At 34.2% G+C, this 25,697-nt stretch overlaps 2 protein-coding genes across 3 annotated transcripts; both read left to right on the top strand.

Annotated features, from left to right (window-relative positions):
- The first annotated feature begins 456 nt into the window (after positions 1-456).
- LOC126739345 (3'-5' ssDNA/RNA exonuclease TatD) lies at positions 457-14,510 on the top strand. Its single transcript, XM_050444992.1, has 5 exons — positions 457-724; positions 787-885; positions 7,615-7,775; positions 7,829-8,012; positions 13,936-14,510. The coding sequence occupies exons 1-5, from the start codon at positions 457-459 to the stop codon at positions 14,256-14,258; spliced, it is 1,035 nt and encodes a 344-aa protein (XP_050300949.1). The 3' UTR covers positions 14,259-14,510.
- Positions 14,511-18,541: 4,031 nt separating this feature from the next.
- On the top strand, positions 18,542-25,072 carry LOC126739339 (polyubiquitin-C). Of its 2 annotated transcripts, none has more exons than XM_050444981.1 (2): positions 18,542-18,706; positions 23,163-25,072. In XM_050444981.1, the coding sequence occupies exon 2, from the start codon at positions 23,164-23,166 to the stop codon at positions 24,991-24,993; it is 1,830 nt and encodes a 609-aa protein (XP_050300938.1). In that variant the 5' UTR covers positions 18,542-18,706; position 23,163; the 3' UTR covers positions 24,994-25,072. The 2 variants fall into 2 exon arrangements, with proteins under 2 accessions (XP_050300938.1, XP_050300939.1); XM_050444982.1 differs by lacking the exon at positions 18,542-18,706 and adding an exon at positions 18,729-18,886.
- The last annotated feature ends 625 nt before the right edge of the window (positions 25,073-25,697 follow it).

Raw genomic sequence — 25,697 nt, forward strand, 5'->3', positions numbered from 1 at the left:
ATGTTTATTTCTGTTTTATAAATATAATCTTTGTAATCACTGCGTATATTAATCTTTACTGTTTTGCGTAAATTTGAAAAGTTGTCGTAATCAGATTGTCTTCGGTACAGTTTCCACATTTTATGTGCCTTTTGTTAATTTTTAATTAGATTGATTGAAAATATTAATAATACTAAAAATTGTTTATTTATATGGTTCTGATTCCTTCTCCCTCGAGCCTGCTACAGAAGTTTAGAATACTAATTTTCAATCAATAGTCTTGTTTTTTATCGACAGCAGATTTCAAATAAAGATAATATGTTGACCACAATCTCATAATCCAGGTATTTTGAACATGATCTGTGCTCATTATTATAAGATATATACCAAGCTCTAATAACGGCAACCCCGCGGGATCTTGTGTTGTCTACAAACCTATTATTTTGTTGGCAGACAGACATTGACAGCATTGACAGCATGACATTGACAAATAGAGGTTATATTTTGGGGTCAACAATTTTTCATAAAGATTTTAATAATTTAATTAAAAAAATCCACATATCACTAAATTTTAGTCACTACATGGCTTCTGAGGCTGTAAGGAACTTGTCCGAAGACATATCACAAAACGCCAGCATGGAAAAATGCTACGAAAACTACATTTTAATAGATGTGGGGGCCAACCTTACTAACAAAAAGTACGGCAGAGATTTGGATACTGTGGTGCAAAGGGCCAAAGATTCAGGTAAGTCAAAGATTCCGTTATTGAGAAACTCGTTTTCTACGTTGGAATTAAATTACTTGCAGGGGTCCAAAAGATAATGGTAACTGGAACGTCTGTCAAAGCCAGCAAAGAAGCCTTAAGGTTGACTAGAATATTTCCAGAGACCCTCTATTCCACAGCAGGTAAAAAAATAATAAAGCTAAGCTTTTTATTTACAAGTATGCAAGGGGTTCTCCACTCTATCAATTTTTTAATGAATTAAGTCCTCTAAGATAATGTATTAAAATTTATTTTACAGAATCCATTTACAAAAGTGTTACATAGCATACCCATACAAACATATATATTCAGATACAAAACTATCTATACATCAGTGAAAGGTGTAGATGAGTTAATTAATTAAAGCCCCTATGAAATAATACTCTTTAGCTGCCCCTTAAAAGATGTAATCCTAGAGTCAAAAAAGCTTATCTGTCCTAACAGACCATTAGCACTTCGAGCCATTCGTGTAATTGGCTCATTAATACCATAATTGGTATGGTGGAATGGAACTGAAAATATTTCTGATTGTCTATTCAATCTGGAAGGCACCCTAAGTTTAAAAAGAGACAATAACTCGGGACAACCTATAGTAGCATTTAAAACCTTATGCATAAAACATAAGTCGAGTAATGTTCTTCGTGACTCTAATGTGGGTAAGTTCAGGTTATCCCTGACCCACTGATAGTAATACTCCTGTCTCCTGTAACCTCATCTAAAAGCAGCCACCCATAAAAATTTATTTTGAGTTTTTTCAATCTGCTCAATGTAGCAGTTATATGACGGGGACCACACAATTGAGCCATACTCCAAGATGGGCCTAACAAGAGAGCAATAAAGTAATCTAAAAGTAAACAAAGACAAATCCTTTGTAGACCGTTGGATAAAACCCAGCATTTTCATTGCCCTACCAGTCACCTGATTGATGTGACTTTTAAAAGACAACCTGGAGTCAATAAATATTCCTAAGTCAGAAACCTCTGTTTTGACACCAATTGCTACATTATTTATTTTATAAAGAAAAGCAATAGGGTTTCCTTGCTTAGAAAAAGTAATCTTATGGCACTTATTGATATTAAGGGACCTTCTATTCAAGTGGCACCAATCAAAGAACAAATTAAGGTCTTTTTGCAGGAGCACAGCATCGGAAAGGGATGTGATAGGCCTAAATAGCTTCACAACATCAGCAAACATTAGCACACGATAATTTTCAAGTTTCCAAACTAAATCTGCCTTTTATAAATCCACATTGCTCAGGATTAAATAAAGATTTAAAACTCCAGGCAATCCTATGACTGACCAGGCAGTCAAGCAGCTTTGGCAACTCAGATTGGTTACACACAGCCCGATAATTGGAAATTTCATTTCTACTACCAGATTTAAAAATTGGTTTTAGAAAACTTCTCTTTCAGAGAGTGGGATAAGAACCAGTACCTAGAGATTTGTTAAAAATGAACAGTATTGGTTTCGTAAGAACACAAACACATTTCTTTAGGAAGAATGCCAGAATCTCATCTGGTCCAGCGCAGAGCTTATTCTTATAGGAAGTAATAATCTCATAAACATCCTGCATTGACAGAGTTAAATTGCTCAGACAAATTGATTTATCAAAATCAAAAGATGGTATGTCATTGACTTGCTCATCCAAATAGATGGATGAAAAGTATTCTGCAAACATATCTGCAGTATCCGAGATATTCATACTAATCCTGTTATTGTATGTCATTCTGGACGGAAGGCTAAAACCAGTTCTTTTATTTCGAATATATGACCAGAAGTACCTCGGATCGCTAGCGAGATTCATTTCCACCTTATTAATATATTGTTGATAGCACAACTCTCTTAAGTACTCACATTGATGTCTCAAAAATACAAATTCATCATATTCCTGCTGTTGACCACTAATTTTAAACTTTTTGTGAATTTGTTTCTTTCTTATGATCAAACTGCAAAGCTCTGAAGAAAACCAACAAGGAAAAGAAGAACTTTTGTACCTCTTTCGAGGAATAAACCTTTCCATTGAGGAGTAGATCACATTATAGAAAATGGAAACTATGACATCAATAGATGTCTCTCCCAAAAACACTTACTATTATATAATTACTACTTACTATTTTTAAATTACTAATTACTATTATATTCTTAAACTAATTTATCAATTTAATTAATTTTTTCTCCAAACTATGTTTTGACAGACTATATAATAACTTTATTACCAACAAAATGATATTACAATCACAAAACAGTGTCGAATACAGTGTACCATTTTGGTGCTTGAAAAAAACATATTAGATAGTTTTTGCGGGTAGAAAGGATGGACACGCATTTTGTGTGAGATGGAGTTTTCAGGGTAATGGAGGATAATTATTTCATGTGGCGAACAGAAAACCAACAAAATAAATTAATAATTTAAAAATTTGTGAGGTTGCAGGACATTTTGTGGTGGCACACTTTGACATTGGCTTGGTAAAAACCAGTTTTTGTGAATTATAACTATATTATTCTGGGGCTATCAGAAACATGGTTAGCATCGAATGATGATGATAATACTGGGCTACAACTTTGTCGGGGAGCAAGATAGAGCTATAGGAATATAATATAATATCTTGCTCCCCGACAAAGTTGTAGCCCAGTATTATCATCATCATTCGATGCTAACCATGTTTCTGATATATTAATTATATATTATATAAAAAATAAATTAAATTTTGAAACTATTGTAGTAGTAAATTTAAAATAAACAACCCTCAATTTTATTGATCAGTAATTTATGATCCACCATCTTATACTCTCCAAGTAATATTTGTGGGAGATTTCAATATTGTTTTTTTTTAAAGCAAAATACAGGTAAACTTAAACTTAAAAACAGTTACTTGATATTTGAAATTTAAAGCAACTCATTACTGAGCCTACACAACATAACTTGACCACAGTTCAAGTTTTGTTGATCTAATAATACCCAATTGCCCTCCATAATAAAAAAATTGGGTTCTACAAATATATCATTAAATATAACTGATCATAATATTATGGTATTTCCAGTATTAAATTTTCCTATGAATAATAATAGCATTAAATGAATTCAATATAGAAAATATAGATTTAAATCTGTTTCATTCCGAAGCAAGTTAATTAAATTGGGATCTAATTTATTACATACCTGATGTAGACATTAATTTGAATTTTCAATAAAATATATAAATGTCTAATAAATAAGCATGCACCTCTTTTAACTGGGAATGTGATCGAACCGCTTGAATGTGTCCTCAAATAGGCAGAGAGAATGTTGGTCAATTATAAATGACTTCAGGCATTCTAACAAGAAAGTTTCAGAACCAGAAGTAAGACCAAATAGTTTAAATGATTATTACTGTAATCTTCCTCATTTATTGCTCAAGGATGTGAATAATAATATTGATCCTTTGCATTATATTCAACAAGTGTCAGTTCAAAATTCTTTTTTTCTTTTATCCTGTTAGCCTTACTGATGTTAAAGATGCAATTAAAAGCTTAAAAAACAATAAATCAGCTGGAGCTGATGGAATATCAAAATTACTACTCCTTTTGCCTGACTCAGCATTGAGTGCCTTAGCTTCTGCCATAAACAGTTCCTTTCATAATGGCATCTTTCCAGCATGTTTGAAAGAGGCAGTGGTTATCCCTCTTTATAAGGGTGGAGATTTGGGTGAGCCTTGTAATTTCCGTCCAATTTCTATATTATCTACTCTCTCCAAGATAGTTGAAAAACTTGCAAAAATCAGAATTTTCTCTTTTTTGCAACATAATTGCATTTTATCTGCAAATCAGTTTGGATTTCAAACGGGAAAAGGGACTCATGACGCTGTGTTCGGCTTTTTGGAGAGTGTCTATGTGTCCTTAAATTCTGTCTGAGAGTCCGCGGCGGCAGTGTTTTGCGATTTATGCAAGGCATTTGATTGTGTAGATCATGGAATACTGCTGTCTAAGCTCAATAATTATGGCTTTAGAGGTGTGGCATTGCAATGGCTGGAATCCTATACATATGTCTAATCGTACCCAAAGAGTTACAGTATCTGGATGTTTATCCGAATCCAGATCTCTTAAAACTGGAGTACCTCAGGGTTCAGTGTTAGGACCACTATTATTTTTGCTCTATAAAATTTGGGTTCATTAAAACTGCAGGGCAAAGCGGTTCAGTTTGCTGATGATACCACCATTTTATGGAATCATAGAGATTCTGATAATGTTAGAGCCCAGGTTTTTAAGGATCTTAATATTTTATTGGAGTGGTGTGCTGTAAACAGGCTTGTATTTAATGTGGGAAAAACCTTTATTATGGGATTTAAGTGTGACGTTTAGGGCCTTATGTTTAGTGAAAACTCCCCTTGCAATACAAAGAAAGCTGTAAGTTCTTTGGTATTACCATTGATGGTCGCCTTTGCTTCGAAGATCATATCCTAAATCTTGCATCAAAATTATCCTCTGGAAGTTTTGCAGTAAGAATGGCGGGGCATGAGCTGGGAGGGGTAGTTGCACGTTCAGTGTACTTTTCTCTTATTGAGTCCCATCTTCGTTATGGCTTGCCTTTTTGGGGTTTAAGCAACAAGGAACTATTAAACATAATTTTTGTGATTAAAAAAAAGGCAGTTAGATACCTATGTTCCTCTGGGTTAAGAGATTCTTGTAAACCTCTCTTTATATCTCAAAAACTCTTTTTTCTCTTTTTATCTTAGAAACAGCTACTCTTATTCATAAATGTCCTAAACCTCCCTCGAACACTGGTCATATGACTCGCCAGGTTAACGATTTTCCATTACCAATCCCTACATCCTCCCTCATCAAGAACTCACTTATATACCTTAGCAAAAAAATTTACAACCTATAACTCTATGTATCTGACAAATTTTAGAAGTTAAGAAATTCAAAAAGAAATTAAAATTACTTTTATTATCCAGGGCATATTATTGCCTTGACGATTTTTTTAATGATACCTTTTGACCTCTGCTCTGACATCATTTTAGTGTTTTAGTTTTGTTTCCTATTAAATATTTTAATTTACTTCCTCTAAATTCTGTTTTATTGACAGCTACTTATTTTTTAATCTAATTTATCAAAAAGATGCTTTTTTTTTAATTTTTTCAATCTGTTTTGTTATAATTAATTTTGGTAATGTGTGTAAATTTTATGGTAAAATGTTTTAGATGTTATGTTTGTTTGAAATTTGAAATTTAAAGTGAATTTGGAATTTTTTACTTTTTCAGGATGCTTGTACAAGTAAAATCTTCGTAAAATCTAAACAAGATTTTGTTTTGTCTTATGTAATATAGCACATTTTCTTCCTTTCTTTCTTTCTTTCTTTCTTTCTTTCTTTCTTTCTTTGAATATAAGGGATAAACACCGTCAGGTTTGCACCTGTGCTAACCATTTCATAAGTGATGCATGGTCCTATTTATCATAATGATTTATTTATTGTTAATTATGGTTTTTATTTTAATCACAAATAAATTTATTTTGAATTTATAGGAACATTTCCTCCTATCTTAGTGTCGAAACTAGACTCTATTTTCCCATATTTTGTAAGTGCGGTTTTCAGCAAATATTGGGTTGGGTTTAGAATTCCAGGTACAATTTAAATTTCAAAATTATTTATTTTATTTAAAAGAAAAAAATTCTTGAAAAGCTCTACTTTGTCATTCGAATTTTTTAATTTATTGTTTGTGGTAAAATTACATACATTTTGAGAAATTAGCAATATTCTGAAAAGTTGCTAAACAGGACCTTTATTTAATTTTTATTTCCATTATCATTAGATTTGCAAAAAAAATCTTTTACCAAATTGAATTAAAAAAAATGTAAAAGTACCTATGCCAAATTGTTGCATAAAAATTGACAGTATGAATACTACTTTGTGGCATATCAAAATCTCAATACTCAAAACAGGCCTTACAAACCAGGCTAACTTTACCAGCCGGTTGTTGCAGCATGTTGCTTATGCCATACTTATAATTTATTAAAATATAAAAGTAAACATTTTGCTTTCATTATATAGTGTTATTTATAACATTAAAATTGCTTGGTTACTATAAAATAAAATTGGAAATTGTTAAATAGTCACAAATCACCAGCCTCCATAGACACAGATATAAATACTTGAAGTATCTATAATATCTAATTCTTTCTCTATTACCCTTAAAATATTCTGTAAAAGTTAAAACATGGTGGAAGGTGAAAGATTTTGATCCCAACCTGCTACCAATAATTTGGAGAATCTTTGTAGGGTAGTACTGAAATATGTTGATTATATTTGCAACTGGTATTACCATTTGCAGCCAAAAAAATATTTTACTAACAAAATACTTAACTCTATTGAATTTATGCTATTCATAAATCTACATGCATATTTAACTTAAATTTTTTTTGCTTTAATATAGGATAAAGTATTTAGTTATAGTTATTAAGAGCCAAAAACAGCAATACTCCATACATACTCTTGTCGAGAGTAATTATGTTGCTGCATAAGATTTTAAAATTTAAGTTACAGTGTATAGAATTTTGAAGACTGCACAGACTGCAAGTAGTTTTCAAGCAAGTGTGTTCTGTTTTCTTACAAATTATTTCCTTTCTGGGTTTCTTAACTTTAATTAATAGGACTTAATCTTAAGTACTATAGTATTGGCCATATTAAATAGTTACATTCAATAAATACAGAGTGTTTGAATTTGAATGATTTTGAGGGCTCCCTGAGACAGACTTGCTTTGAACAGCTTTTGATGTGATTTTAATGAGATTGCAGTGATGTAGATGCATATATTAGGGGACTGTGAACACTTCTATAAAAATATCCAGTTTAATTTTTTACTCTTTTCAATTTTTAAATATCCTTTTATTTTTAGGCATACATCCACATGACGCAAAATCTTATGATGACGAATCCTGGGCAGAACTGTGCCGAATAGTACAGAATCCGGAATGTGTGGCTGTGGGGGAATGTGGCTTGGATTATAATAGGAACTTTTCTGATCCTGAAGATCAAAAGGCAGTTTTTGAAAAACATGTAAGAGTATTATTGATCAAATAGATTTTGTATTATTCTAACCCATTTTTTAGATAAAACTTGCTATAGAACATAATAAACCTCTATTTGTCCACGAACGAGATGCTTTCGATGACCTTAATGAAATTCTAGATAGATATTCAAAAAATTTGCCTCCAGTTGTGATTCACTGTTTCACTGGTAGTGTGGAGAACGCCCTGGCTTATATTAATAAAGGCTATTACATAGGATTAACAGGTAATAAAAGTAGTGATCCTTGCATCTGATATGACAATTTTGTTTGTAAATGTGCATTTTAAAATACTCCATACATAATTTAAGTTATAAACTAAATAACTTTATTTAGTTTGTAATTAAAAATCAGATAATTTAAATTACAAAAACAGAAATACTTAAAGCACTTGGAATAATTGCAAACAAAAATTCACTTGGTATATTAAATGTTAAAAATAAATATAAAAACTCACTTTGATATATTTATATATGGTTCTATTTTTAACAAAAGTTTTTGCGATTAGTAACATATTTGCCATTTTGTCTCTACCAGTTGGTCGTTTTGGAACGGATATATTATTACGTCCAAGATATCTGGTGAGTGATTTAAAATGGTGCAGACTTCTTCCTATTATTAAATAATTTGACTAGTCTAAATTGAGATTGATGTTGATTCCATGAAATTTAATGCTTTTGTTTATTTACCAATTCATCAATCCAATAAACACTTGAAATACAACTTCTGAGGTGCTGAAGTTATAAAGAGGAATACTTTTATATATTTAATCCATACAAAACATACAAAATAATTTTTAAGTATTTATATTGGCCTGTAAATTGGTCACCCAATCAGAAACCTCGATATTGGACATTCTAGCACTCTTTGAATCATCTGGAATTTGCTCTGTAGACAGGCTTGTTATTTTTTAATAATTTATTGAGACAAATACATGTGTGAAGAGAAGAACCATGATACAACATACATGTAACAAAAAAGTATGCTATATTTTAAAAGTATATTTTAAAAATCACTAATATTTGTTTGTTTTTGGGCTTTGTAACTTCTACATTTTATAATTTTCTTCATTTTTCTAATCTGAAGTACATGAATGTCATCAGATTCAGGATATTCTTCAAAATATGGAATAAGTGCATTTACTGCATGGCTGAAGACGCAATCCTCGTTATCACAGTTCTCATCGGCGCATTGTAAGCACTTAATATATAAAAAATTAATTAAGTATTTCGATGATGGAAGAAACATTGAGCCTGACTAATTTAAAGCAAACTTGATTTAAGAGTTTTTTTTTGTCAATTTTTTGTTACATACGAAAGAGATCGATGTAATTTTTGTCGAAGTACCTATAACATTAAAAAAGGTTCAGTTGATAGTAGATTAAAGAAATAATATTAAACTTGTGTAAAAGAAACCATACCGGTTCTGGGATATAAGATGTTTGAACTGAGTATGTAATAAATACACATATCGAATACATCTAACGAAATTATATGGTATTGAAATAGTTTTCAACAAAATTCACCTGCCTTGAAATGTATATATAACTTACCACCTTAAATGTATATAACTTACCACCTGTTAAGTACTGAATGATTTGTTGAATAGTTTTAAACTGGCTCACTCTACAAAATTGCGAAATTAAAGGAGTAATCCCTTTTATGTATCTTATGTATAGGTAGTTGGCTTGGTTCATTTTTTTTGCTATATTTACGATTACTTTAGGTTTTTTCAAGATCTAAGTGCCTCGATTGATTGTAATAGGATTGATACACTGGTGCACCAATTGTTAAATTAAAAACAAATACAACATCAATACGCCCATGTTTACAAAGGGGCTCATGACTTCATCAAAAAATCTGCGTTCTTTCCGTATGATTTGAAAATACACCAATTGTCCAAGATTTCATCAAAATTTCAATTTATACTGCTCTGTATAGCGTCGTTTAATTATGAATAACTCTTCAAACAAACAAATGGAGAGCTGGAAAATAGTTAACGATATCAGTTTTAAGGACAATTATCAACCAGTTATTAGACCAGAAATATCCCCTGATCATCTTAATAAGTTATATCCAACGCAAAACTCCATTGCTTACATAAGAAATACCTCAATCCACCTCCTCTTTTTTTTCGATTAGTCTAAATCATTTAAAGAAAACTATATACTCTTTGAAAAACAAAATCTCTTCTGGAGATAATGGGATTTCTGCTAACACATACCTTAACTTATTTGAATCAGCTTTGTATGCACTGGTTGAGCCGGTTATAAATACATCTTAAACATTGGGTAAATTTACAGATGTCTGAAATCATCCCTATATATAAAAATGGAGACTCTCAAGACCCTGTAAACTTTCGATCTATTTCTTTATTATCCACTATAAGTCTAAATTGATAGAGAAGTATGCCTGAATATTCTTAGTTTGGATTTCGGGAGGAGACACGTACAACTTTCTTTACGATTTGTATGAGCAGGTAAATGGAGGTGTTTCAATGATAAACATCTGCTGCGGAAACTTCATCTCTATGATGCTTTTCGTCATACACGTGAAAGATCGTTCTCAGCGTGTGTTCTGCAAGCTCTAAGTACGGTGCGTCCTACAAAGGTCTGTTTTAGGTCCAGTTCTTTTTTGTCCTTTATGTCAATGATCTAGCAAATCTTGACATACGGGGAAAGCTTACATTGTTTGTCGACGACACGTCTATTTTGTAGCACAGTTCTTCCCACAAGTCTCTTCACTCTTTTGTGTCTAGCTCTAATTAAAACTCCAATCTTCTATCATTGAACTTAAACAAAACCAAGGTTTTGTTTATGAAGGGTCTTGATGGGATATCAATTGGAGGTTCTACAACTATACAGAAAACAGCATCAAGTTTCTTGGCTTAATCATAGATGAGGAACTGAATTTGAATAACACATACAAAATCTTGCCAAGAGGATTGTTTCTAGTTGTTTTGCAGTGAGGGTAATAACCCACTAACTTGCTTTATAGGTTGGTGGGTCAGTATATTTTTCCTTGATTGAGTCTCATCTTAAATATGATTTTGGGGAAATGCTAGCCACTATCTTCTACAATTGCTCTTCATATTACAAAAACTTGCCCTTCGTTCTAATTGTAATGCAAACTCTAGGAATAAAGAGAGGGAGAGAGAATTCTTAGTGTTAGATTAGATTAGATTAGATTAAAATAAGGGTGAAGTTTCACTGCGACCTAAAAGATCTATTGTCTGCCCCTTTCTAATTACTGCTTGATGTTATTCTCAAGTCAAATTACTTCGTACAATCCTATGGCTTTAATAAAGGCTAGTAGTTGTGACGGTTCCAGTAATGAGATATTTCCTTCTGGAATTTCATAATTACCGAGGTGCATGGCACGACTTTCGGCAACTGTTTCGCATGTAGTTACTAGGTGTTCTGGGGTCTCTTCCTCTTCCCCACAGAATCTGCATTCACCTGTCTGTTCTAGTTTTAGTTTCCTGCGGTGTTCTCGAAGGTGACAGTGCCCTGTTAGGAATCCTGTTACAATCCGTAGTTTAGTTTTAAATAAACTTACTAGAGCTTTAGATTTTTTTGGGTCGAGGGTTCCAAGGAACATCTTGGAGTGTCTCAACCCTGGATGATCATCCCAGAGGCTTTCTCTGAGTTGATCCTCCATTTTTGTAAGCTCATATAGGTAAGTATTCTTTCCTATGCCGCAGAAAGGTTCCGGTCCTACAAATTGAGAACCAGATCCCTTTTTTGCTAGAATATTGGCTTCTTCGTTACCTTGCACGCCTGTATGTCCAGGTACCCACAATATTGTGACTTTATTTCTCTTTCCTACCTTATTAAGTTTGCCCAAACAGTCTCTTACCATTTTAGAACTGATGACATGTGAACTCAGTGCTGCTATGGCTGCTTGACTGTCGGTGAAGATTGCGATGTCCTGCTTGAGGTAGTCTTTGTTCAGGATTAATTGAGCGCATCTTTCTATAGCGTGTATTTCCGCTTGAAAGACACTGGTGTATTTTCCCAGTGGCTCTGAGTATTTGGTGCCAGGCCCAAATACTCCAGCTCCTGTTCCTTTTTCGGTTTTAGAACCATCTGTGTACCATTTGATAGTATTCTGTTTAAGTGAGCGGGCGACAGATCCATTTTCCCAGTCACTTTTGCTGTCAATTTTTGTACTGAAATTCTTAGTGTTGCTGGCTTATACATAGTGCAAGTTCATACAAGCCTTTCATACAAATATCACCATAGGATCTTGACAGACAACCCTGAGTATGTGACTGACGTCAATTATGCAGCTTGATAAATTGGCACCAATACTAGCTCTGTGTTTAGAAAACAATTAAAGATATTTTTAGTGGAAAAGGCCTTGTAATGTGTTAATAATCTTGTTTCATGTGTTTTTGTAGTATGTTTATATTTTATATCGTTAAATATCAAGTTATTTGTGCATACATGTTTTATTATGACAACTATTCTATACACGTTTGGCGAGTTGAATCTTACGGATTGAGTTTTAATGTATTAGACCTAATAGATAGAGAGTAGGCAGAGAACGACTGCATCGGTAACCTCCCACCGATAGCGACGCCGATTCTCCGTTCCGCTCGCAATCTGGATTTAATTTCGGCTTGCTCGCAGTGATGTTTAGCAAGCGCTTGGAGATGGGTAGGATAGCCTAGAATCAAGTATTGGAATTTTACGCGCACACGAAAGATATCACAGTATCCCAACCTGTCGTAAAATTCTCTACGTACATTGGCTAACATTTCAGGTGTAATGGACCTAGAAATATTAATAATTCTAAGTCGCAATTCGTCCAAATTAACGGCTCTTTCATGTCGGTGTTGGTAAAGAATTTCCGTCAAATAGCCCCATAAGAAGTAGTCACAAGGCGTCAGATCTGGAGATCGCGGAGGCCATGGTATGGTACCTCTTGTGGAAATAAGCCGTTCAGGAAAAGTGTTTGTTAAATAGTCCTGCACTTGTCTAGCGTTGTGAGCGGGACATCGGTCTTGTTGAAACCAAATTTCCTCAAAATTAACATCCAAGTTTCGTACAGCGGGTATAATATTTTGTTGCAATAAAAGTAAATATCTCTCAGAGTCCAAACATTTACCTTTTGCGGGTACTGAGTTCGTAATGGTATACTCAAATGTAGATTTTCCCGAGACCAATATCTCACGACTGAAGAATTATGTCGACCTAGAAGAGAAAAAGATGACTCGTCTGTAAATAAAATATTACTTGTGAAGTTGTCATTTTGATCAATTTTTTCTCTTGAGGTTTCACAAAACTCCAAGCGTTTTATTTGATCTTCTGGAAAAATTTCTTGAGTGTTTTTAATTTTATAGGCTTTGTACTTATTTCTTTTCAAAATATCACGCACTGTACGACTTGGAATATCAAGTTCTTCAGAAATTTGGGAGCTAGAACAAGGTTCACTTACTTCCACAAAAGCACACACCTTGACCTTCTTTTCAATCCTAGCGTCAGGTGTTCGACGAGGTTCCTGATCGCCACTAGAACATTTTGCACACCGATTTACACATCCCGACTGCTCAAACTTATGCCAGATATTATAAATTGTTTTAGCAGTAGGGACTTGCTGATCAGGATATGCAAATATAAAACGGCCGACAACTTCTTCTGCAGTATCCGCATGACAATACTAATAATGATATTAATCTTTTGATCAACAGTGAAAACCATTTTTATTTTATTACTGTATCTGTCTTCGTACCAAAGGTTGAAATAAATTGTAAACATGATCGGCTAACACTTACATAGGTATGCGAGGAATGCAACCGAACTTTAACCGGACTGATAAGCGCAACGACGACGCGATAGCCGTCCAGGGTGGAGCCAAGTTTGTTCTCGCTCTACTCCGTCTCCTTCTTACACATTACGCAAAAATCATATTCGAAAATTTTCAACCGCCGAACGTGTATACCATATATGTTTTTTTAATCTCTATTTTAACTGTAAATTGTAGGTACTTCAAATTTATTTTCTCCATTTAACAGGTTACTTCTTTTAAATTGTATTTTATACCTACCTTGTTTCCAGCTTTGTTCTAATAAAGCGTATTTTCACCTCTGACTTTGACCAGAACACCTTACTAATATCATCTAAAGTATCGAAAATTACATTTTTAGGTTACTTATGCAAAGACAAGTCAGACACAGGCGTTCGAAAGCTGCTATTAGACAATTTGATTCCCCTGGACAAATTAGTGGTCGAAACCGACGCTCCCTTCATGTACCCGAACACAAGGGCCTCGAAGCTGCCCCAACATGTAAAAGATGGTCTAACAGAACGATCTATGACGTTCCTGCACCGGTACTGTACCTTCCAAAGGAACGAGCCCTGTTCACTTCCCGCTATAGTGGAAATGATAGCAGCCTTTATGAATAAAAAACCCGAGGAGGTGGCCCTGGCAACCTCATTCAACGCCATGAAACTTTTCGGTCTTTCGTAAGCGTGTACGACTGACTCGTTATTGTTCCTTTATTGACTCAATTCAAAATATTCATGTATTTATTATGCTTGCCCTAATTGTAGCTCTTTTAAGTCTTTGTTATATTTTACATAGAACTATTTTTATATGATAAAAATATCTATTTATTTTTCTTAAGATATGTATATTTACATTATTGTGATGTGAGTGATTCTTTTATTGAGGAAACAACTGTGCCTTAATATATCGAAATAAAATTTTACTAGTTGAAAATATTTATTTATTATTGGTTGATTATTATAGCATTGGATCAAAAAATACGTTGTTTTTTTTTAAACAGAAACGGTATGGAAATTTAAAAGATGTAGCCAAAATGTTGGGCTGTTCAGTGAATTGTTTATTCTATTCAAGAAACAACGGAAATTATTTTTATTTATAAAGAGGTTGGAAATTATGTACAAAGGACGGCATTAGTTTTCAATGAAAGAAGTCACAGATGTGCTGGATTTAGTGGCCAAAAGTTCTCCAAAACTAGTTGAAATTGTGGTTTTACAATTATATGCTGCAGAGCTTACCAGCTCCTGGAGGACAGTAGCAGAGCAAACAGGAATATTACACCGGAGAGTACGAAAGGCACTAAAAAGGCATAAACTCCATCCATACAAAATGCCGATACTTCAAAAACTCTACACAAGTCGTCAAGTTCATCATTCACGCCATCCCTAATATTCTGCCGAATATCCGTTTCAGCGATGAATGTTCCTTTTTTTTTAATGGAAATGTTAAAAAACCAAATTGTCGATATTGAAGTGACGAAAACCCGCATATTTTGCAAGGACATCCGCCAAAGGCCAAAAAGTTAATAAGGTTTGAGCTGGTATTGGAAATGCCGTTACTGGCCCCTTATTTATTGAAGAAAACTTGACAGATCATGTGTATGTAGGTACCTTAATATGCCTGAAGCGACTATTGATCCTCTTATCACCCATGAGCTAAAAACTCAAATTGGTATAGAGGGTATAACATTCTAGTTATAGTGATCCAAGTCGGATGCTGAACGGCGTGTGTCCAAAGAGTGGGAAAGTATTGGGTGTGAGAGGACGTGATCTCAATATTGTTAAAACCGGAAGCAGCAAGGAAAATTTAACGGTATTAATTACTTTTACGGCCGATGGTAGACTTTGTCCCCCACTCGTCATATTTCCATATGTAAAACCACCAAAAAGTATAGTAAACGGTATGCCTCCTCATTGGGTCCTCAGCAAATCAGATAGCGGGTGGATGAGGTCGGAGGTATTTTTCGAGTATGTGGCTAACGATCTAAATAAATGGTTAGAGAACGAATGGATTCAGAAACCGGTATTATTTTTAGTAGACGGGCATAAATCCCATATGTCTGTGGAACTTAGTAGATTTCTACCATGTTTGCCATGAAAATGGAATAATATTGTATGCTTTGCCGCCAAATGCAACGCACTTACTACAGCCTGCGGACGTCGCGGTTTTTAAGGGATTATTGGCGGGAAGAGGAAAGAAAATGACAGGCTGAAAATGAAAATCGTGTGGTTACAAAGACTGACTTTTGTCCCATATTTGAAAAAGCCCTTCAGAATCCTAATATGTCAAATAATATGAAACACCCAAGTAACATGTTCTCAAGCAGTTGGTTTTTAAACCGCACCAAGGTTCTGCAATAGTCATTGGCTTGCTTGATGGAACTATTTAGGTTAAATTTTATGCTAATAGGAACTAGGAACCTTAGGTAAATTAAAAATCTAATTAGTTCTAGTCAAGTGTCAACAATAACGTTGTTATGGCCATAAACGAGGGCTTGATGGTTTTGGGATAATAAGGTTTTGGAGAGGTTATATTTCAGCATTAATTTGGCAATCAAAATTCCAATATAGAACGATTTTAGCATTAAAATTACCTAGTCAGAACCATATGGTCTTGAATCAATTGCCTAACTATTTGGCACTTTATACGGCCTATTCCGGAAAATATAGCATTTTTTAACACCTAAAGGACTTGCTAAAAGTCATATGGATAATAAGATAACTTTATGGGATAAGGTTTAACCAACTAGTCACAATAAAACACAGTTTGCGGACGGTCGCGACTATTAAATCCTACGTCATTTATTCTTAGAATACAGAGATGTCTTGGCACAAAATTGTAAGAAGTGGTAATTTTAAAAGAAAAGTGCATCTCAGAAATAAAAATATATTAATTTTTTATTTTTTTATTGACACTGAATAGTGTTTAATTAGTAAGATGTCAGAGGCGCGCGTGTTTTACAGTTAAATTAAACCCAACTTTTTCAAGAAACTGGTGTGCGCAATGAAAATCGGTCATCTATTCCAGTATAATATATTTTTTTCTAAAATCTATTATCTATTTCTAACGTCATACTTACTGAAAATGTCGCCAGTGCTTTTTATTTTGACGTTGTCTTATTTTTACCCTGGCTGTATCATATTTAAAACTAAAAGGTCAGATTTTTATACTTTGGTATCTCTGAAATACCATATTTAAAACTAAATGGCAAAATTTTAATACTTCAATATGTATCTGAAATGCCAAAAGCCGGCGAACAGGCCAAACTATATAACCACCTAAAAGTCTAAAAGGACTTTGCTAAAGGGTTGTAAACAGGTAGGCGTAAAAGCTTTCAGGTTCTACACAGGTTACTTTTAGGCATCTTCGGGTTCGATAAAGGTTATTTCTATTAGCTATATAGTGTGATATGTGATATGCGATCTTGTTTCAAATTGGCCAGGGCCTATTGGCAACGACATCCTCTTTAGGGCTGGGCCTTTTTTTACTACAGGAGGTGGCATAATCAATAATTTTTCTTAAACAGGTTCTAGGAGTTATTTATAACCTTTTTAGAACCTAAATTGTTACTTGGGCAGTGCTTTAAGGCATGTGGTTTGTACCAGTTTAATCCAGACACAGTAAATTATAAAAAGTAAGTGCAAAATGTTCTGGAGAACTTATTAAGCGAAAGAACGCAGGTTGAGGAAACAGTATCGGAAGCAGATATCATAAGCACCGAAAAAGTTATTTTAAAGCTGAAACCGAAGCTATCTGAACTAGGATTTTGCACGGATAAAATTTTAACCCTTATAAAAACACTTATTCCTACTAACACAAGTGAAGGTAATGACGTTTCTTTTTTTACTACAGAAGAGATTCAGAAAATGAACGTTATTTTTACTGATGATGCAGCTACACCTAGCAGTAAAGTATCAAATCAAGTAGAGAGTGAAAACCTTCAAAACCCTCAAGTTGTAATAATACAAAATGTACTTCGTAAACCAGGTCAAACAAATCAAAATACTCACATAGAACCGACATTAGAACCAAATGTTTGTTCTTATGAAAATATAGAAAAGAAAAATATCTTAGAAATACTGGATGATTATGAATTTAAAGATTTAATGCCGAGTATTGTGTTTGAAGATGTTGATATTTCAGAATCAGATATATTAACTAATGGAAGAAATGACCAAGAATTAAAGGAAGCACATGAGACTTACGTTTAAATGATTAAAATGTACTTAAAAATTATAAAAACAAGCCTATATTTAGTCTATCACAAAAACAAAAACACCAATGTTTTTATCGCAACCTTGAATAGCTTATATGAAAAATTAATTTTTCAATTTCACAACCTTTTATTCCACTTATTGTGTATATATGTATATTTTTGCGTCGCAAATTTGTATAGAGATTATACCAAAAAAAGCAAGTTTATGTTTGTTCGCAGATAAATCTAAAATTTTAATATGTGCAAAAATTGTTTTGATAAACGTTTATTTTTCCTAAAATATTCCTTTAAAAAATCAGACCATTGTCTGATGCGTATTTTAAACGTAATTGGCCAAACTCCAGCTTTGATTTTCAAAACCGGAAAATCGAAAATAGATTTCTATATAAATTCACATAAAATTGAAATAATAAAATTCTATGAACAAAGAAATATCATCTCCATTTTCCAACAGCTGATCGATAATCATAATAAAAATAGAACAGAAGTTCATGCACGTCACTGGCCGCGTCAGCTGACATTCGACGCTGCCAACATTCCCCTAAAAAACATTAAAAGTCACTAGGCACTAAAACGCGAATTTCTCAAAATCTGCAAATATTTATAAAATTTAATAATTATACTTTAAATAAAGACCTAATTCCCTACAAAATCATGTATAAGATGTACCATAAAACGAATTATTAACAAATCGAAAAAATAAATTTAGTGAGGTGTGTTTTGGGTGCGAGATTATTCTGGAAAATTCAGCGGAGGGGGAAGGCTAGTCTATAAAAGCAATCTGCTTGGGCTTCCTGCGCCATATTGAATCGTTTGCGCTTGAAGAGTACGTTGAGAGAAGAATATTAACGCGAATCGTTTATAATTCGTTTAAATTTGTGTAAATCCTATTAAATATTGTGAATTAAAGAAACAGGTAAGCATTATTGTGTACATATTTACAATAGTTTCATCTAGAATCCTAAGAACGTATGCGAAAACCGTTTCTAGGGGACCGTTTCTTTGTTAAAAAAAAACAAAAAAATTAATTCTAGTGTTTAAAATAGCTTTTTCGATATTTCTAATTTAGTGGATTAGAGCCAGGGAAACGTTTAGCGTAAGTTTTTGATGCAATTTTCTAGTTTTTAAAAATTATTTTTCTGTATTGATCCGTCTATGATGCAATAATGACCACAGGGTGGGGCAAGGAACAAAGAAAAGTCGGCCCGTTTTACGTAGTTCAAGATGGCGTCACAACACGCTTTTTATTATTGCAGTTATTTGTGAAATTGAATTATGACTCATCAACACTGATTACGAAAATAATTAATTTTACAATTAAAAAAATTCTGCTCCAATAAGTGATATGACCTCAATACTGTAAAATGGGGTGAATAGGAACGACCTGCCTTTGGTAGAATTTTCATGTTTTTAACCCTGGAATGCTACACTAATTTCCGACTCTGCATCTGCTAAACCGAGTCTATAAGAACACTTAATGCACATCCATAATTAAATGTTCACGCGGCACATACTGAGCATATTTTCTTTTTGATGTTCCAAACTCTTTGCATACAGCAGCACAGCTTACTCTCGATTTTCGATCCTCTCTTCTGGGACAAAGCACACACCTACCCACTGTTGTTGTAAGCCTAGTAGGTTGTTCATCATGTGTGGTCTGACCAGTTCAAGGGCAAGCTTCTAGAGGTATTCTCTCCTGTGCTTTACAATTTCTCTACTCACTTTACCAGAGCCACGCAAAAGAACCATTGAATTATATCCCAGAATATCCAACAAATTATAGAACAGACATAATGGTCAGCGATGTGTTTTTCTACCAGTAGAATAAGTGTGGCACAACTGGTCTAAAGTATTCACTTCTCCTTTTGCAGAATTATAAAATTGAATAATTTCTGGGAACTTGGTCGTAAATGGCTCATCACCTTTTTCGTGCATTGTTGAAAGCATAATTTCTGCTTTTTTAGCACTCTTGGGTGGACAGTATAACAGTGTCAGATGTCCACTGTAGCAAAACATGGCAGAATTTTGATTCCTTTCTTTGAGTTCCAAAAACAACCCAGGAATTTTTTTTTTTATTTCTTCTCACAGTACCAACAATGGTAATTTTCCTCTCCAAAAGATGTTTTGCGGTCTTAATAGAAGTAAACCAGTTATCAAGTTCCTATTTGTTCCTTGGACAGAACTGGTTAGCTTATTGCAGTAATACTGAGCTACAGGAACATTAGTTGGTGTGGAACCTTTTCCTATATAAATTTCAGCATCAAGTGCAAAAGCTGTTTTGGCATCACAGGACAACACAATTTTGATTCTGTATTTATTGGGCTTTGAAGGGATGTACATTTTAAAGGGAGATCGCCCTCTAAAACCAACCAATTGTGCATCAATTGTAATATATTCTGAATAAGTATATATAGAGGTTTTTCATTTCAAAGATTGACCTCTCAAATATCTCTCTAAAAGCTGCAAGCTTATCAGTTTCTTTTCTTTCAGCTCTGGACTGCTTATCATCAAAGAGAAGACAGTTTATCAAAAACCTGAAATGTGCCTCGGGCATGGTAGCACAGAATATTGGATTTCCTGAGTCTTTATCAAAGAGTTCCTTGGTCAAAATTCCGGCCATTTTCATAACACCGGCATAATAAAATAGCCCAAAAAGTGCTTGGAGTTCAATGCTATTTGTATCCATAGTCCAAGGGGGTCTCTTACCTACTGGCGTAATAACAGGTGCATCAGTATCTTGGTCATTGTTCTTATTTAAATATTTCAATCCTTGAACTTGGATCTCGTTATTAGTATATTGGGTAATTTTATCGAGATTTTCTTGAGTGAAACATAATTTCCAAGCTTCAGTTCTTGATGTTATATGTTTTGCTTCATTTTTGTTTTCAGGTAAATGCAAAACCAGATTTCGTTTTGGTGTACGATGAATTGCGCCTTTTTTACCTGACCACATAAACCCATTTTTACTCCTTAATTTGGTAGGCACTGGTAAAATTTCCACCATATGTTGATCACCTGTATTTCTGCCAATGGTATATTGTCATCTTCCGAATCTGTATCAGATGGAAAGGTATCCTGAGTCTGTTCTGGTGCAATAAAAGAATGAATTAAAATTGATTTGATTGCCGCGTATTTCATCCTCTTCTGGCTCCTCTCTAAAATCAGGTATAACGGCATCTTCCTCCTCGCTGTCATCCGAAAAACTGTCTGAATCAGATTCATAGAGAATGTGATGAATTTCTCCGACATCTTCAGGCTTTGTTAGGTCGAAGAACTTTTTCTGCCCAGCCATTATTCGTGCAGCCTAACAAAGAAAATCAATAATAACTTAAAAATCAAAGAAAAATATAATAACTTAAAAAAAAACTAAAATATTTTCAAAGTATTATAGACATATTTTAGAAATATTTTTCAAAAAAAAGGTACTTACTCATATAATAATAATCACGAAAATCTACCGTGTACCTACAAATGTACCCCGAGTAGCATTCCAGGGTTAAACATATATACCTAATAAGCAAAATTCCTAGTTTAGGACTCCCAAGTTTTTTTTTTTCAAGATTATTTTTTTTTTTAAATAAAAATTACTATGCTAAAAAAAAACCTGTATGTTTCCTATTCATCTACCATTGTAATGAATCGGAACAACCACTATTTTGTCAGTTTATTCATATTTGATATGTCGCCAGGAGGAACAAACATTAAGTGGTTTAAATCAGTATTATTTGATGTTTTCTCTAAAATATACATAAGGTGCTTTATAAAACTTTGATAGATGACAGGAGATCAGTAGATGCAAGAGATTTTTTAGTTCATATTTTTATGTTCCAAAGTTAAGTGACTGTTAACTGCTAAATGTTAATCTCTGATATATTTACTTTTACTTATATAGGTAGGGTCCCTTGGTTTTTGGACTTTTGGGCATGCAAATGATAAGTTTTGTTTAGGTACCTCATTGATTAAACTGCATTTCTGAATTGTTTTCTCAAAATGACCTACGAGGCATGTCCAGAAAATAAGTGTACTAAATTTTTATAGGTTATAAATTTTTTTATTTGAACAAAAAAAATATCTGTTTACATTAGTACATATCTAAACTATTTTTCGACATAGTCACCATTCCTCTCAATGCAGGTGGTGTACCGGGGTATCAGTTTTTTGATGCCCTCCTCGAAGTAGTTTCTTGCCAATCCCTTCGTCCACTTCTCCACCTCCTCCTTCACCTCCTGGTCAGTTGAAAACTTTTTTCCACCCATGTGCAGCTTCAGGGAGGTAAAGAGGTAGTAATCTGATGGTGCTAGGTCAGGGGAATGCGCAGGATGGTCCAGGACATCCCATTTAAACGAGGCGAGCAGGTTTTTCGTGGCGTTAGCTGTGTGTGGTCTGGCATTGTCGTGCAGCAGGCAGACTCCCTTTGTCAGCATGCCTCTCCTCTTGTTCTGAATTGCCCTCCGTAATTTTCTTAGGGTCTGACAGTATCTTGCAGCGTTGATGGTCTCCCCTTGAGGCAAATATTCAATAAGAATTATGCCTTGACAGTCCCAAAACACGGATGCCATGATTTTCTTGGATGAAATTGTCGTTTTGAACTTTTTGGCAGAGGGTGAAGAGGTGTGACGCCATTGTTGAGACTGCCTTTTGCTTTCTGGTGTGTAGTATAATATCATAGCTTTATCACCATATGCAGTTTGTACCTCATTACAAACCTCAACCGGAGTTAATCCCTTCCAAACGAGATAACGCCGCGTATTTCACACTTGGCGGGAGATTGGATTGACATTTCTCACTAAACGTGTTGCTGCGTCTATAGTTCTCAACGTACTGACCTCGAAGCGGTCTTGTTGTGGAGGGGAGAAATCACGCTATGCGGCAGTGCAGCCAACATGTGGAAAAACAATTCCCTACCGCCGTGACAGGCTCAGTACACTTACTTTCTGGACATGCCTCGTACTACTTTAAGAGGAAAGGTCAGATGTTTGTGGTGAATTGGTTTAATGATTTGAGAAATATTCATTTTTTTATTAACTTAATAAACAGCACCCCCTTACTTCCAAGAATACTCAGAGAATAGTAAAGATTAATATTAGCCAGTAGAGAAAGGTAAAAATGACCCAACTAATATAACCATGATAAAAATCAATCAATTCTTCATCAACCAAAAATCTATTCTTTGGAATACAAAAAGTAAGCACCCATTTGATCTGATTGTAAGCCTGATGAAAAATATCAAATACTAAGTCTTTTGATGAAGATTATAAACCTGTAGCCTGTAATTGTACCAGAATATGAAACTGTCTATTTTAAAATTAAAAAATGTTCATATAAATTTACTTACTTACCTTGTTCTAACCTAAGATTTTTCTTTGTTTCAGAATGCAGATCTTTGTTAAGACCTTAACTGGTAAAACCATCACCTTGGAGGTTGAGCCTTCAGACACCATTGAAAATGTAAAAGCCAAGATCCAGGACAAAGAGGGAATCCCCCCAGACCAGCAGAGGTTGATCTTTGCCGGCAAACAATTAGAAGATGGAAGAACCCTTTCTGACTACAATATCCAGAAAGAATCTACTCTCCACTTGGTTCTAAGATTGAGAGGTGGTATGCAGATCTTTGTGAAGACATTAACTGGCAAGACCATTACTTTGGAAGTAGAGCCATCTGATACCATTGAAAATGTCAAGGCTAAGATCCAAGACAAGGAGGGTATTCCTCCAGATCAACAAAGGTTGATCTTTGCTGGAAAACAATTGGAAGATGGAAGGACATTGTCTGATTACAACATTCAGAAGGAATCTACTCTTCATTTGGTTCTGAGGTTAAGAGGTGGTATGCAAATCTTCGTCAAAACCTTGACTGGAAAAACTATTACTTTGGAAGTTGAGCCATCTGACACCATTGAAAATGTTAAAGCCAAAATCCAGGATAAGGAAGGCATTCCTCCAGACCAGCAAAGGTTGATCTTTGCTGGAAAGCAGTTGGAAGATGGAAGGACCTTGTCTGACTACAACATCCAAAAAGAGTCTACACTTCATTTGGTCCTCAGGTTAAGGGGAGGCATGCAAATATTTGTAAAAACTTTGACTGGTAAAACTATTACCTTAGAAGTTGAACCTTCAGATACCATTGAAAATGTTAAGGCCAAAATCCAGGATAAGGAAGGTATTCCCCCAGACCAGCAAAGATTGATTTTTGCGGGCAAACAGTTGGAAGATGGCAGAACTCTTTCTGACTATAACATCCAGAAAGAATCCACCCTTCACTTGGTGTTGAGATTAAGAGGAGGCATGCAGATCTTTGTGAAAACATTGACTGGCAAAACTATTACCTTAGAAGTTGAACCATCTGATACCATTGAAAATGTTAAAGCCAAAATTCAAGATAAAGAAGGAATTCCCCCAGACCAACAAAGGTTGATTTTTGCCGGGAAACAATTGGAAGACGGAAGGACATTGTCTGACTATAACATTCAAAAGGAATCCACTCTCCATTTGGTTTTGAGATTGAGAGGAGGTATGCAAATTTTTGTCAAGACCTTGACTGGTAAAACTATTACACTGGAGGTTGAGCCATCAGATACTATTGAAAATGTTAAAGCTAAGATTCAGGACAAAGAGGGAATTCCACCAGACCAACAGAGGTTGATTTTTGCAGGAAAACAGTTGGAAGATGGCAGAACTCTTTCTGACTACAACATTCAGAAGGAATCCACCCTTCACTTGGTGTTGAGATTGAGAGGAGGTATGCAGATTTTTGTTAAGACATTAACTGGAAAAACCATTACACTGGAGGTTGAGCCCTCTGACACCATTGAAAATGTTAAAGCTAAAATCCAGGATAAGGAAGGCATTCCTCCAGACCAGCAAAGGTTGATCTTTGCAGGAAAACAGTTGGAAGATGGAAGGACTCTTTCTGACTATAACATCCAGAAAGAATCCACCCTCCACTTGGTGTTGAGATTGAGAGGAGGTATGCAGATTTTTGTCAAAACCTTGACTGGTAAAACTATTACCCTAGAAGTTGAGCCATCAGATACTATTGAAAATGTCAAGGCTAAAATTCAAGACAAAGAAGGAATTCCTCCAGATCAGCAGAGGTTGATCTTTGCTGGAAAGCAACTAGAAGATGGAAGGACCCTTTCTGACTACAACATCCAGAAGGAGTCCACCCTTCACTTGGTCTTGAGATTGAGAGGTGGATATTGATATATAAAATGTATTTTTTTCTTTAAAGGCTGATTTTTTAAGTTTTTGCTAATAAAGGTTCCTTATTATAACATAGAAAGTTTAGTTTTATTTGCCCCCACATTTACATTTTATTTTGGAAATAAATTATATTTTGCTAAATTTTAAACTACCAAAAATATATTCAACCAAAAAAATCGAATCTTGTACTACCAAATTTGCTTAACAATACAATACAGACTGTTGTATAAATAATACAAAGATTGTCTTCGAGAGGCATGTCACTTTACTTTTTAAGAAACTTGCAAATTTCTCTAAGATTCAAAACTACTTTTTTATAAGCAATAATTGGTTGATCTGACTTGTACCCAACAGGAAATCCTCGTTCTATTTCCATGGCATAGATATATGACTAGGAATTATCAACAAATTCAGGTTATCCTACCTTGGACTTGGACCAATATTCATATCTATATCAACACACCTAAATTAATTCATTTGGCCTAAAACATTCATTCAAATATATTTAGGCCAACTCGAGAGAAAAAGATCTTCCTCTACACTTGTGATCAAAACTTCTAGACAATTCATGCAAACTTATAACCCTAATCATAACCAAAGTAGTTACAAAATCTATTTTTGTATAGTCAGGCCCTCGTAATTATAATTATAATATTGAGACTAAAAAATATAATGATAATTATTGTGATTCTAACGACTGGACA

This window comes from Anthonomus grandis, chromosome 8, assembly GCF_022605725.1.
Source record: "Anthonomus grandis grandis chromosome 8, icAntGran1.3, whole genome shotgun sequence".
Taxonomy (NCBI): domain Eukaryota; kingdom Metazoa; phylum Arthropoda; class Insecta; order Coleoptera; family Curculionidae; genus Anthonomus; species Anthonomus grandis.

Coding starts and splice junctions, on each gene's coding strand:
- LOC126739339 (XM_050444981.1), top strand. CDS start 23,164: ATGCAGATCTTTGTTAAGACCTTAACTGGTAAAACCATCACCTTGGAG.
- LOC126739345 (XM_050444992.1), top strand. CDS start 457: ATGACATTGACAAATAGAGGTTATATTTTGGGGTCAACAATTTTTCAT. Junction 7,776..7,828: donor AGGCAGTTTTTGAAAAACAT/GTAAGAGTATTA, acceptor CCCATTTTTTAG/ATAAAACTTGCTATAGAACA. Junction 8,013..13,935: donor CTATTACATAGGATTAACAG/GTAATAAAAGTA, acceptor TTACATTTTTAG/GTTACTTATGCAAAGACAAG.